Source organism: Labrus bergylta, chromosome 8 (genome assembly GCF_963930695.1).
Source record: "Labrus bergylta chromosome 8, fLabBer1.1, whole genome shotgun sequence".
NCBI lineage: Eukaryota > Metazoa > Chordata > Actinopteri > Labriformes > Labridae > Labrus > Labrus bergylta.
In genome coordinates this window covers 14,378,126-14,392,940 of record NC_089202.1, presented here as the reverse complement: position 1 = coordinate 14,392,940, position 14,815 = coordinate 14,378,126, and the positions used below count along the sequence as shown (strand labels likewise).

General features: G+C 39.0%; 2 protein-coding genes across 2 annotated transcripts; one reads left to right on the top strand and one right to left on the bottom strand.

Moving 5' to 3' along the window:
• The first annotated feature begins 1,311 nt into the window (after window positions 1-1,311).
• On the top strand, window positions 1,312-6,190 carry cdc42l (cell division cycle 42, like). Its single transcript, XM_020649108.3, has 6 exons — window positions 1,312-1,424; window positions 3,276-3,380; window positions 3,890-3,962; window positions 4,060-4,169; window positions 4,904-5,101; window positions 5,213-6,190. Exons 2-6 carry the CDS (start codon window positions 3,276-3,278, stop codon window positions 5,300-5,302), a joined length of 576 nt encoding a protein of 191 aa, XP_020504764.1. The 5' UTR covers window positions 1,312-1,424; the 3' UTR covers window positions 5,303-6,190.
• A 1,275-nt stretch (window positions 6,191-7,465) lies between these two features.
• Window positions 7,466-11,280, bottom strand: wnt4b (wingless-type MMTV integration site family, member 4b). Its single transcript, XM_029280276.2, has 9 exons — window positions 10,812-11,280; window positions 10,343-10,572; window positions 9,798-9,951; window positions 9,596-9,680; window positions 9,361-9,492; window positions 8,877-9,019; window positions 8,642-8,782; window positions 8,396-8,558; window positions 7,466-8,294 (listed from the first exon to the last, which is right to left on the bottom strand). The coding sequence occupies exons 2-9, from the start codon at window positions 10,429-10,431 to the stop codon at window positions 8,125-8,127; spliced, it is 1,077 nt and encodes a 358-aa protein (XP_029136109.1). The 5' UTR covers window positions 10,432-10,572; window positions 10,812-11,280; the 3' UTR covers window positions 7,466-8,124.
• Between the last annotated feature and the right edge of the window lie 3,535 nt (window positions 11,281-14,815).

The window sequence follows — 14,815 nt, the reverse complement described above, 5'->3', positions numbered from 1 at the left end:
TATATATATATATAAACACAACGACCAACCTATGTTTTGCGACCTTTTGAAGAAAAAAAAATGCGTTTATTTACGCCTATGTTATTACAGTTCGTTTAAGCATTTCCTAAGGAGTTTATGAATATTCTTCATGAATATAATTATTTATATTTATTTTATTAGACCTGTGCAAGAATAACCTATGCATTTTTTGTGACTGCCCTATCAAAAAAATCTTATGTAGGCTAGGCTACATTTCTTTGCTTATTTGATGCCTCTGAATGAAATCATCTTGATCCTGCAAATACAGTAGTGTTCCCACTCATGCAACCAGTCCCAATTATGGAGGAACATATGCCTCTTTTAAAGATTATAGTTACATAGGCTCTTTATTTATAAATCCAGTTTATTCATTACTAACTTTTATTGTGCTTTTGTTGATTTTTTTTTCTTCCAATATCTCTTTATTAATTTGACAGGTATCATGATACAATAATCATTAAGGACAATTTTCTTTTTGGTAGCATGACACATACCCCCCCCCCCTCCCCGCTTATACATACACACACGCAGACATGCACACACACATAGACACATAAATTACAATAACATAACCATACCAGGGGGCAAAAAGAAAAGACAAGCACAAAACACAAAAAAGAATAAAAATAAATAGAAAAGATAAAAAAAACACAAAAAAACACAAAAATAATATAATAATACTAAAGAAAAGTGATGATAATAATAAAAAAATATATAATTGTCAAATAAAAAACAACAATGATATAACAGTATCTATTCCTTCCTTCTTACATTGTTATACAAAGCATAGATAGAGAATCAACTGTCCTGTAGTGTCTTTTGTTGATTTCTATGTAACCTGATGTCTTTCTATGTGTCGTTTAGCCTTTTTCTGGGCAATGATTGCAATAAATTTAATTGAACTGAATCTAATTTCATAGAACAAAAATTATTAAGATTGAAGTGAAATAAATTGATCATTTTAGTTTTCTCAAGGGTTTTTACTCATTTTTGTGTCTTTGTATCTTCCTTTAAAAAAAACTTGATTTCTGTTAGTATGTGGGTTTTGTCATTGATGTAGCCTATTATAATTGTATCATGTTCCGTGTCTTGTTTTGTTAGGTTTTTAATAATAATAATAATAATAATAATAAAACATAATTTAAATTGCGATAATACATATCCAAGAGTTAATCTTGATATAACCAAAATCTGACACAAATATTTAAGAAACATTTATGAAGTTATTTTTTTTAACTTGAGTTTGAACCGTGGTTTTGGTGTTGTCCAGTAAGCGGCGGTGTTTCAACTCTGAAACATCTCTGAAACTGTGACGGCGGCTTGTCTCTTCTGCGCCTGCGCTTAAAGTAATTCGACCCTCAAACCCGGATGTAACCAACGCCTAACCTGTGTGAAGAAAAACGGTGAGTAGAGTTAGAAAAACAATCTCGAATAACTATATATGGTTTATTACACAATGGGAGACATGATGCTAAGTCCTCTTTACAACATTAAGTTCACACCGAAAGGAAAATCTTGTGTATTATCTATTTTTTTTGTTAAGTTTCCTGACGACAAAGCTTAATCCAGTTTTGGCTAACATCAATCTGCTTAATGTAGTTGTCGCGACTGTAGATTATCACCACCGATTGGCGTGTGTTGTGTGTGTTTTTTATACTAATATATTGCGCTGTTGCTAGTTTATTAGGTTAGCCAACCGAGGAAACGATTTAAAAGTTGTCAGCCACGGTAACACTTTGTTTTCTGATTTGAACTATCAGGGCTAACACAGTCCCTCAGGTCACTTTAAACAGACTCATCTCTAACAGATCGCTCTTTGTTCAACTTATATCTCTTACTTTTCTGTTTTTTTTGTTTTTGTTTTTTTTACAGTTTCTATACATTTAGGCCTTCAGATTATCTAAGAAACTGCTTATTCAGCTGGCGTGCTTTTTAGTGTCGGCTTCTAAATCACTCTGTGCTAATAGGCCGTCGATCTCTGGTATGCAGCCGATGCGGAAGTGACTCACTGTCATCAATTATCTTTTTACATGCACATGCCACTTAAAAGACGATTTCATAACTCAGGCAGTGCTAACTATCTAGAATATCGCAAAATCAGTTAAATTAAGTAGAATCTAAGCAACTTATACCAGTATGTAGTAGACTGATACTAATCCTTTACATTTACTTAATATTCTACATTTGTTTCTTTTCTTTGTCACACAGCAGAAACATTTCCTATGTGTCATTATATGCAGCATGTTTTTTATTAAGCCTGTTTGGTTTTTGCAGTGCACCTGTATGTTACAGAGCATTAATCAAGAGTAGTTCATTGACAGGCAAAAAAAAAAAAAAAAAGCAAAGGTTTAAAACTTTATGTGCTACTCAAAATCCTTTTATAGAAGCTATGAGACCTTTACTGATAGGTATTTCATTTGATCGCTTATCCCATTTATACCAGTGAAGGTGAGCCTCTTAACAGAAAAATATCTCTCCATACATTCGATACAGCAGCTCTGCAAACTGAATTATCTAGAAAGGCCAATAAGTTGAACGCAGAAACAGACATTATAACTTTTAAATATAATTTATTGAAGGACTTTTGTCTTAGTCTCTCTTAGTCGTAGTACCTCAAATACTAAGAATTGAATGTTAATTCTTTGCATGTTAAACATGTAAAATCTTAAACTAAAAAATAATGAATAACGGTAGCTTCCTAAATAGTTGCATTTGTTAAAAAAAAAAAAAAAAGAATATAATGCATTTAAGAACCATCATAATATTGTGGCAGTGCTATATGAAACACATTTTTATTCTTCATATCACTTTGTCGAAATTTGTACAAAAAGTTAAACTGCTGGGGTGCTGGTAGTGGTTATTGGTCGCACCCCACGTACAGAGGTCATATAGTCCTCCAAGTGGGCGGCCCGGGTTCGAATCTGACCCGTGGCTCCTTTCCTGCATGTCATTCTCCACTCCTTCTCTCCCTCATTTCTGACTATATCCACTGTGCCGTTGTTCAAGTGTTGGTCATTATTGATATCATAATCATACTATTATTATCAAAAGTCAAAGTTGTCAAAATGTCCCTCTGAGTGTTGTAATACTTTTTCTCATAATGTTTGAATTACCAGTACTGATGAATAATTGTGCACAATACAGAGATGTAAAGAAACAGTCTTTTTAGCTGCTTTTAACTACGTTGGGTGATTTAATTTGTACATCTTTCAAACACATTAATGACGTTTCCTTTGTTGTCTTTCTCCCTGTAGATGCAGACTATAAAATGTGTAGTGGTAGGGGACGGTGCTGTAGGAAAGACCTGCCTACTGATCTCCTACACAACCAACAAGTTCCCCTCAGAATATGTGCCAACGGTAAAAAAACTTCATATTTCAAAGTCCCTCGTCCTTAAAGGAGGACTGTGCATCATTTTACACATAAATACAGCAGAAATCGAGTATTTCCTCTGTAAATGTCTCTCTGAGTCATGACTGTCAACAATGAGCGAGAAGTGTGAGTCCCGCTGGCTGTGCTGTGTCGGAGCCATGTTTACATCATGTTAACATCACAGGCTGTTTTAGTCAAGGACTAGAGAAAAGAAGAACAGCATACTCACTTCTTACTTGGATGTCACATATTGTGTCTTTAGATCACGGTCATTCTGTGTCAATTTATGTTCACAGTGAAGCTATGAGCTAACCAAAATTGTGCTAACATTAGCCTGCGAACACAACAATGCAGACCACAGGCAATTGCATTCTTCCTTTAACATATTGACCACCTTAACTTCTTATTTCCTCAATGCTCAAGAACAATACAATTAAAACATGCTTCCGTTTCATCGTCTAATCGTATCCCCCTGTTTTTGTGTATGTGCTCAAAGGTTTTTGACAATTATGCGGTGACAGTGATGATTGGAGGAGAGCCCTACACACTCGGACTATTTGACACAGCAGGTGACCTAAATGTTCTTTGAAAGACTGTTACTTGAAAACTAATTCATTTAACTCTGAATCACAAATTTCTCATTTCACTTGGTAATGTCATTCTCAGGTCAGGAGGATTATGACAGGCTGCGTCCTCTCAGCTATCCACAGACTGATGTGTTCCTTGTATGTTTCTCTGTCGTCTCCCCCTCATCGTTTGAAAACGTCAAAGAGAAGGTCAGTCTTCGAATCATTCTTTCATTAATTGGGTGAAAACATGAGATTGGCTTTTGTTGTGAAATACATTTCAAGAGCCATTTTGCAGAATCGGTTGGACAGACATTTAGAGTTCCAGTTCTTTTAATAACATTCATCAGTACAATATTTTCTCATTGATAAAGTTTTCTCCTTGCAATTACTAAAGATACTAAACTGTGGCTTCACCAAAAGTAAGAAAAACATGACATTTGAAAAGCTTGAACAAGGAAAAGTTTGGCATTTTAGCAACAAAACTTATTTGATTATTAATATTTGAATATTATAACTGCATATACTTACACTCAACTGTTGACTAAACTTTACCTAAAGACCTGACCAGGGCTGAGGCTTGTTGTATTTGTTTGTTTCATACTAGAACTCAAAGGATACTTTAAACGATCACTTCTGAAATTGAGAAATATAATTTTTATTTTCTTTACTTCATGTTTAAGTTCTCAACAGTAAACCTTGTCTAAACACAGATCACTATATAAATCAATGCAGTCATCTTAAATTATCTTCATTTTGTCTGAATTAGGAAGTGTCTGATAAAAGGTGACGTTTATGAGCAATGACTCTGACTTTTATTGCCTACTACCAGACAGTTTAAAACACACTTGTTTAGTATCAAAGATATGTTGAGTTACTTGTGACCATATATGACAGAGGAGCTGAGAAGATCTGAATTTTTCTTTTTTCTTCTTACCTTTCAGTGGGTTCCTGAGATAACTCACCACTGCCCACGTGTACCTTTCCTCTTAGTGGGCACACAGGTGGATCTGAGGGACGACCCCAACACAACTGACAAGCTGGCAAAGAACAAACAGCGCCCTATTGGGCCTGACATCGGAGAAAAGCTAGGCCGTGACCTTAAGGCTGTCAAATACGTGGAGTGCTCTGCTCTGACACAGGTGTGTTAACTTTTCATCATACTGTTAAGTTGAAAACAAAATCATACAGTTTTACAAAAATACACAATTCTAGTTTTGACCTCTGTCTTGTTTCCTGTTCTCTTCAACCAGCGAGGGCTTAAGAATGTGTTTGATGAGGCAATCCTGGCTGCCTTGGAGCCTCCCGAGTGCAAAAAGAAGAGCAAGTGTGTGCTGCTATAGATGATCAACAGAAGAGTGACATGAAACAGTGTAAGAAATAAGGCTGGGCGAATCAAAACGTCAGAAAGATCAATGGCCATTATGGGGAAAAGGACAAAACAAGAGGGGATGGGAGGTACAATGGCTATGAGACTTATTCTCGTACACTCGTACACTGATTGTGCCTTCAAAATAAACTTAAAAAGAGGCTGAGGGAGGAAAACTGGAGGGTGCAGTAAATGCAGCAGGTGTCACCTGTCCCCCAGTCTGAAAGCTTTCTAAATTGCAGTGTTTGCTCTACAAATACTCCAGGGGCGGGCCCCCCTCTGCCTGTCGCTTGATTTTTTTTTTTTTTCTTTTTAAGAAAGAGTTTTATTTAGTTGCCTTTGGCTTCTTTTGCGTTTCACTTATTCTTACCTCTTGGGCCTGTGTGGGAATTTAAGAACGGGCAACACTTTAACATTAACGTTAAGTGCTAACTTCCCTCATGAGCTGAATAATGAAAGCACGAGAGATTTATTGTCACTCCAAAAATAAAGGTAGATGTCTGTAATGGTTACTTTCTCCCAATTCCTGAGGAGGCCAAGTGCTTTTTTTTTGCCAAATTCCCTTCTTCAGTTGACTCCTAAATATAAATTTTATTCTTCTTTTGTGAATATTATAATAATTCTTTGACTCTGTTTTGGGAAACTGTAAGCAATTCTTCATTTGAAACTTGAGTTGTTATGTCATCGAGATAGATTTTTTTTTTTTTATAGCTAGACTACCATATTTGGATAATATAACAAATGGAGTTGTAATATTTTGAATATGTCTGAATATGAATAGAGATTGAGGTGATAAACTTTGCTAGTTAATTTCTGGGTGTTTGTAATCACAGGATATTTTTAATAAAATGGTTTAATGACATGGGCAGTTGTAGTTTTTGCATTGTCATGCAGAGATTTTCTACAGCTGTTTTTAGATTCTGTTTCTCACAAAAACACACAAGTTCAGGCCTCGATAATCGAGTGCTCTTGAGTTCAGTAGCATGTGCTAATACAAGCCCATGTACATTTTGAAGCCTCATTTGTTCGGGACAAGAATGGCCAACTGTCTGCCACCATGTTGGAGGTTGTCTGTGATCTTATCCGTGAGATATTTGTCATATGCAAAGTAAATATCCCTACGCAAATAAACTGCTATATTTCTACAAACACACAGGTGAGGTCATATGAGAGGTAACAGTTTTGTGATCTAAGATTTATTTTTGCAAAAAATAAATTATCTGCACCTCTTTCATGCATCTTTCCTGTTCTAAATTTAAAGAGGCTCACCATGGCAACCCATCTGCACAAACAGCAAGATCCATAGGAAGAGGGACGTTTTGAGATGTAATGAAATAGATGGTGGCATACGTTAAGTGCTACCTTGCGTCATCAACAGATGTGACTGGAGACTTTTTGTGTTTTCTGTCCATCCCATTTTTGTGAACACCATTTTATCCGAAAATCGTGCAAAAATATCCTATTGGACTGAGGGACAGTTGATTGCATTATGGAGGTCAGAGGTCAAGGTTTCTTTGACTTTGCGTCAGCCCCATTCTCGTGAATTTAAAGTTTCAACATCACCTGAAGGGACTTTTTACTACATCTTCCACATATAGCCACTTGGATCAAAGCATCAGTCTTCTGTGATCTCCCAAAAAAAAAATCATTGTTGCTATAACTTGATTCACAGGCCTACTCTCAATAAGACACCATGTCACATAAAGGTTAATTTGGGTAAAATGTTGTAGTAATGAAAGTTCATTACCAAGAGTTTTTTTTGTCCTGACTAGGGAACAACAGCATGTTCTATCTCTAAGTGGGATATCTAACCTTCCTCTACTGACAAGAGAGATGTTTTTTGGTATTATGTTCCTTCTGGCACTGACTGTGGTGCATAAAGGGTCAAAATAAAATTAATAAATGTTGTGCTTTGTCATGTTACAACTCAAACTTAGTAACTGTGTTCCCTAACAGTGATTTAAAAAGTGTAGATATAATAAAATCTCTCAAAAGTAAATGTTCACTTATGCACAGCATGGCTTGTCGACCTTTAAATACCCTGCTCCATGCGGCCTCTAGTGGTGAAAAACTCCACAGGGGTCCTTTAACCATTATCTTAGACATTTTTGGTCAATGAGAAACTCATTAAAACACATTTTGGATAAAACTACCGTATTTATTAGATTTCTTGAAAAAGAAATAAAAACACCTCTTGAGCAGTAACAGACAGAAGACTCTCATAAAGAAGAGTGACAAAACACAAGACACTGACGTAAGTAAAAGTTATTTTTGCTATTTAAGAAGTTGCTGGATGCTGAAGTAAGGCAGAAACTCAGATGTTTAAATAAATAAACCAGAATCGAGAAGCAAACATAAATACAGAACATGTTCAATGACCAGCTAGTCTATGACACAACAGGAATAGTTTGCATAAAATAGATAGTGCTGTAATATGTCCCTGTTAGTTTTGGTTAAGTTCAGCCTTAGAGGCTTTGTCAGTTCAATTTGAGATTAACTGTTGACTGTCATTGTGTATATTTGTGTTCATGCTTGCCTGTCCATTTATGTTTTTGCTTTACTTCTGAAGCTTTTTCATTGCCCTTTTTTTTACTAACTTAATAGCTTTTCCAACAGATCCATCAAACCAGAGCCTTGGAGCTTCAGTAAAAAATGTAAGACTGCATTTGGACCAGAATTTAATGTGAAGTGAGCAAATGTTTTAAGTTCAAAACTGTTGTCCTGTCTGGTGTTTACAAGTGTCAGTCTAGTAGTTTATTCAGGTCTTTCTTCTGGTCGGGGCATTCATGGTTCCTCCTACACTCTGCATGTGTGAATGGTGACTGTGTTCTTGCACTGCTGGCAGCGGACTGAACAGCACCAGGAAAACTTGCAGGAGCATCGCTGTACCACCTCAGCCCGGCCTGCTCTGTACCCGGGCCCGCAGCACACCAGCTCACAGCCGTCTGGTGCTAGCCGAGAGGTTCCTGGTTGTTTTTTGGAAGAGAGAGAGACATAATTTTTCTGCAACTGTTCTTATTGATACGTTGGATCACTCTTGTGAGTCTGTCTTGCTTGTTGATCTTACCATTACATCTTCTTCCAGCAGTTCCAGGGATACCATTGTCAGGGTCGAGATGGCAGAAGTCTGGGGAGGGTGCAAGGTACAAAAGGTCTCTTGCAGCAGGGGGTTTGACCTGGGGGTCACGGGGAAGCAGGGCTGTCCTGGATCCGATACGAGTCAGGCGAACCTAAGAGGAAGACAATGTCAAGAGAGCTAGACAGACCTGAGACTTTTAGAGGTTTTAGATAAGGCTGCCATGTATTGTGATACCTCTGTGGCTCCATCAAAGCGTTCCTTGAGCACAACGCCGACACGCCTGAATGGAGGCATCACTTTCCAGCAGGTCCTTAGCTCACAGGAGCCAGAGACGCCATGACACTTACACTCCACCTGCATGTTGTGAAGGATGGCCTGAGGACGGGAGGAGAGAAATGAACTGTCACTTAATCTTGCAGATGACAAAATACCTGAGGTAGGTCTTCAATCTTGGAATGCCACCACCCACCTTTCGTCCAGCCTCATTGTTGTGGAGGTTCATGAGTGGTCGCCCTGCTGAAAGCCCCTTGGCCCGCTCTGGTTCATCCACAAATGTTTGAGAGAAAGCCACACCGTAGGACAAGTTGTCACTGCACCCTGACCACTGGAAACCTGAGGTTGACAGAGAAACAATGCGATAGATTATTGTACCTTTGACACAGTTTAATATTTTAGAATAGGGCTGAAAAAAATTGCTGTTAAACCGTTTCGAAAATCCGTATTCGAAACAGGCTGTGAACATGTATTTTTTGCTGCAAAAGTTTATATCTTTAGCATGGGACCCAATGGGTATTCCTTGGCTTTTGCAGTCAGCCTCATGGGGACAATTGAGGAACTACAATTTTATTGCAACACCCATTGGCTTAATTTTACAACACTGTAAGTTGCCACTTGGATAAAACCTGCTGTGAGATCACTGCAATTTTTTTTCATGCAATATAATCAGAGCTCACCCTCAGGGCTGACCCCCCTGACCTTCCTGTCACAGCCACACCTCTCCAGCTCCCCACGGGTGCAGGCTCGGGTCACAGCCACCGCCACGGCTGCTGAAGACAAAGCATGCACGAAGGCCGCCTCACGAGTACCTGAAACCAGAAAAGGTGACATTATAAATTATATAAAAGCCTCGGGATGTGTGGATTTTTCCCCAATTTTCAGGAAGATATTCCCTATGATTTGTGAGGATACCTTGGTTCATGACTCTGCCGAATACGTTGATCCCACGTGGGGTGGTGGAACAATTCCAGCGGCGGTTCCTGAACTGGTGTTGGCACTAAGTTTGATGGTGACATGCATAACACTAAGTATTCAAAATGATTCACCTACAACACACTACTGATATTGCATAATGAAATAAGTAGCTCTAAAACTTTTTGCCTTCCGACCATACCTCTTCTATGACCATCTCTGCTGCCTTTCGTACGGACTCCATGACCTCCCCTCGCGCCCTGCACACACCCACCTGCCCCGGGGTTAGGCCCCGTAGGCGTGCACATGGAGAAGCACCTGACACGGGCCTCGAGCGAGGCAGCCTCGCCAGGGAGCTGGGACACAAAAGGTCGGGAGAGTAATAGTAAGTCTGGGCAACTTTTGGAAAGGGAAGTTATTGTGGAAAGGGGGTAAAAGAGTCTATTCAAGAAAAGAAAAGGAGTAAAAGAGGAAGAGCACATGAAGAAGAGAAAAGAGGGTAAGAAAAAGGATGGAGAGGTAATGACCAGGCAGCGTTCTAGAGAGGATGGAAACAAGGGGAAGACCGGGGTAAGAAGACACATTGAAGGCAGATAGAAAGAAAAGAGAAAAGGTCACCAGGAGTGAGACAAAGAAAGAGAGGGGAGCGACTGAAAGAGATTTAGAGACATGTCACCATCTTTTAAAAGTTATAGCATGACAAACAAACTCCCTCTTTCTCTTCCTCCCCTTGCACGCTAGACTTACAGCCAGTTGGTTGCCATGGTGGGGTGGGTTGCCCATAGCAACAGGAGGAGGAGTGGTGCCGTGAGATTGACAGTGAAGACAGTTGGCATCAGACTGTCTGTCTGTCTGTCCGTCTCCGTGCGTCAGGCTGGCCCGCCTCCACAGTTGAAGTGCTCCGTCTGTTTGTTTGTTTGTTGTTGTTGTGTTCGTTTATGCTTGTGGAGCAGAGTCTGGGGATGATCCCCGCATGTCTGTCAAAAGGTCAAGTTAACAGGTCAGACACAAAAACACTACAGGAGAAGGGGGTCACCCTTATCATAGACCTTTTGATTTTAAATCCAATTCATTAACACACTAAAAACATACATTTAATGACAAAGACTTTCTATATGATCACACTGCTTCAGCTTTGTAAGATGTAAATATGAGGCAACAAAACATTTGTCAAGAGTGTTGAAAAAGTGTTTCCAAAAAGAGCGCACATTCTTACCAGTTCATAGTCCTGTGATATCCAGTTTTTCCTCTTTCTTGATGATAACTTGATCAAATTGAAGTTTAATCCCAATTTCAACCGTTGAAGTTGTTGATCAGCTTCTTCAATTGTGCTGTCACTGATTGTAAAAGCATGCTCGCAGTAATTTCTTTTACAAACTGCAAGAAAATCTCATCCTTTACAAACAATAATTAATCCACATGTCCAATTTATCTGAACCTATAGTTAGAGACTTCCTCCAAAAAGCAAGTCCAGAAGTGCATATAAAATTCAACTTTACAAAAAAGCAGCATAACGTTTCGTCAGCAAGTGCTCAGTTTGGTTCCCATTAAAACAAATGTCCATTCCAGTTGGAAACAGTGAGAATGAGTGAGAGCAGTGAGATGGGAGTGATGGGTTATAAAGGAGGTAGAGAATGAGAGTGGGAGAGAGAGAGAGAGAGAGGAGAAGCGTGATGCAGAGGGAAGGAGGAGGAGGCTTTGGGAATGAGAATAGTTGTATTACCCCTGTATTTGTAGTGTAAGTATACTTTCTGATGTTTGTTCAACATTAGACCTCAAATCTGAACCTAAACCTGAGATAATGTACTTACCACTTTTTTTTTTTTACAGTGGGTTTTGATTGTGTAAGTGTGCATTTGCAGTTGAGAAATACTTAATGACAATACAAACTAAAGCTTTTTGTTTCCTCTATATATAATATTGATCAATTTAATCATCCAATCGAAAACTGTGACACAGCATTTCTGTTTCCAAGAATATGTACATACATTCATGTGAAAAAGTGTCTTACCTAATGTTTAATTTTCCCAAACTTTGTTGCTCATTTTACGAGTCCCCCCCCACCCCACCCCCACCCTTCCTCCATCTCCCCCACATTTGCCCTCTCGTTCTCCCTCTCTCCCACTCCCTATATTGTCTTAGAAGAAGGGGTGACATTTAGACAAGGGGAAGAAAACACAGTGCCGACAAATATTGGAACTGAGGCAAATAAATCACCAGTTAGGAGGGAAAAGAGGGCATGAGGAGAAGGCGGATGGGTGTTAAACTGAGGTTAGGAGAAAGCAGTAAAGAAATCATTTGTGACGTGATAAAAAAAGGTGAATAAAATGTTCTGTAGATATTTGATTGTGGAGAAGAGCATCTTAGATACTCTCAATGTCTGTTGATGCATGAACAAATAGCACAAAATATAAGCTATATGGCATGATTGATCCTCAATTAGGCCTAGTTATTTAAAGAGCAGGCTCTTTTACCTGCTTTTCGTAAAGTAAAATTTGTCATGAATTGGCGCTATACTAATACAGATTGAATGATTTATTATTCAACTTAATTGCCATTTTCTACATATTTTGTAGTGTACCCCTTTTGTCCCTTTCCTGTCACACTTCTTAGAATATCAACCTCTATAACTTCATTAGACTTTACAAAAGAATTAGATAAAAGCAGTGTCGTTGCTTTAATTCACTTTCACTTCACTTTATTTCACAGTATTTTTGTTACTGTTTCTAGCATTATTTCACTTTTATTCTCCAAGGGAAATTAAACTACAATAAACAGATGCGCAGAAAGTAATTTACATTTTCAGTTTTATTTTGACTCTGTATTTTAAAGAGTTATTTTTATTGTGGCATATAGCCTTTACCTTTGATCGATTGATTTGTTGAACTGGCCATTTACGGCTGATTATGCACAAGTTCAAAAACAAAAACATAGGCCAAGGTAATTGTCACAGTCTTTGTGTAAATCAATGAGAAAACAGTGAATAAATGTTTCAGCATATGATTTAAATTAACCTTTATCTCACCAAATAATTTAATTTCAGCTTCTAGCTAGATGGCTGTTTTCCTTGTCTGCTAATTCTGGCTAGTTTGATTAAAGCAAGTAATATACTGTCTTATTAGTTCGAAACATACACGATTCAGTAACTAAATGTTTGTTTTGAGTTCAATTTTGCAATTACATGAGACAGGTTGGTTAAAACTGGGTAAATTAGCTTAAGTTTTATAGCTAGCGGTGCTAATGTTAGCAAACATTTGACCTTTTAGGTCCATTTTGTATGGCATAATCATTTCTAATATTATAGCCTACTTATAGCTTACTCTTGACATTGCTCAAATTTGACAGATTTGTTGCTTTGCCTTACTTATTAAGTTTCATGTTGATATATTTGTTTTTTTTAATTTGTATTTAATTCCTATCCATATTTTTGTTAGTTTTATAGCAGTCAAACCTTGAGTTTCTTTTGAGGCCGGTGATTTGTAATCGCTGAAGTTGCCTACAGACTTTTTTGCCTCGCACCTTTTGAAACTTATTTATTGCTCCTAGGCCTCATTTGTTGTATCAGATGAGTCAGGATTTGGATCAAGACTCATGTTACACTCCCTGTCTGGGATATGGTGGCCCATTTACCTGAACCCTCTGACACCAGGTTCATGAGTAAATGGTCACCCCCATCCACACAGCCTTTCTCTCTACTCTCTGTCTCTATCCCACACAAACACAAATATTTCTCTTCCATATCTGCAAAGACAGGTTTCTTGAAGGCCCCTTTCCCTTCTTTTTTGTCCTTCTCATGTTGTATTCCTCCTTTGTGTCCCCTGTTTCTCCAAGTGACGTCTTCTTCTGTCTCCCACAGCAACGCCATGGTGATGAGCTGGCCACTGTCATGTCCGGCGCCTCTGTTGTGCTCATCCCTTCACCCCTCTCTCGTAAATAACTTTCCCTCCTTTTTTTTATCTTTATCTTTCCCCTATTTTGTGGACATTTTATCATGCTGAAACAGTCCAGTATTGATTGACTGTAGCTGGGTCGCAGAGCCAAAAGAGAAGCTTGTTAAAGCTTCAGCATGACATAAACGTTGAGATGACTCGCATTCCCTGTTATATTGAGAGGCAGCAGCAGACTTTTAGAAACTCTGCTGTAGGTGAGGGAATTATTTAAACTGATTTTACTTAGTCCAATGGTGCTTGCAAAAGGATAGATAACTTGCCTTATTCAGAGACGATGCCGCAGGAAGACTCTGGACTTGGGGGACATATTTCCATCAAGGTCATTAAAGACAGAGATGTGACCCCTCACCTTTTGCTCTCTTTGCATTATTTTCACACTCGGTGGCTACCTGCTTTAACAACCTGGGTGTGGCTTGATTAAAGTCATAGCATGCAGACAAGAACGCTGTGCATGTGCACGCCTGTGGTGCACGCTCACATTGCTGAGGGATCTCTGCCAACAAAAAGCTGAATGCACTGCTGTGTATGAATGTGTGTGGAGCATGTGCATGAATATTATGGGATGGCAAGCAGTGGTGTTGTCAGGCAGGGAAGGGGGGCTGGCAGAGTGGGCGGTGAGCTTCGTGCACATAGGGGGAGGGGGCAGAGGGAATGGACGATCCATGAATATTATGGAATGATGGTGGTGGTGGTAGTGGGGGGGGGGGGTGTGCAGTGCGTGTGAAGTGGAAAGATAACTGTACATATGGGTTGGCGGGAGTAGGAGGAGGTGTTGGTGACGGAGTTGTGCGTGTGCGTGAGCGTGAGCATACATGCATGTCTAAGAGCCATTCAAGCGATAGGAACAGACAACGGGCAGACATAGGCCTTTGTTGCTATGTGATCTGCATGCACTGCAGAGTGGGGAATATCGCAGAGTGGCCATACATGTAGAGGAAGTAATGGAAGGCCTCTGAGCTTGAATAACAGTTCCTCCTTTCTTCTTTTACCATACCAGCTGAACCCAATATACTGTACAGGAAATGCCATCACTGATACAATTGTGCAGGAGAAGACCAACCTTATGTTTGAAATACTGTTTCCACTTTTCACAGTGCATACATGCATTTAGGGCCTTCAGGGAGTGACTCAGCACACTCATTTGCATTAATAAGTTTGTATTCAGAACAAATACAGTGTGGCTTCAAAGTTACTTTCAATCACCTATTTGGACATGTTGCTTGTTTGAAGGTGTTTCAAATTCGAACAGAATTAACCCTAGTGAACCATG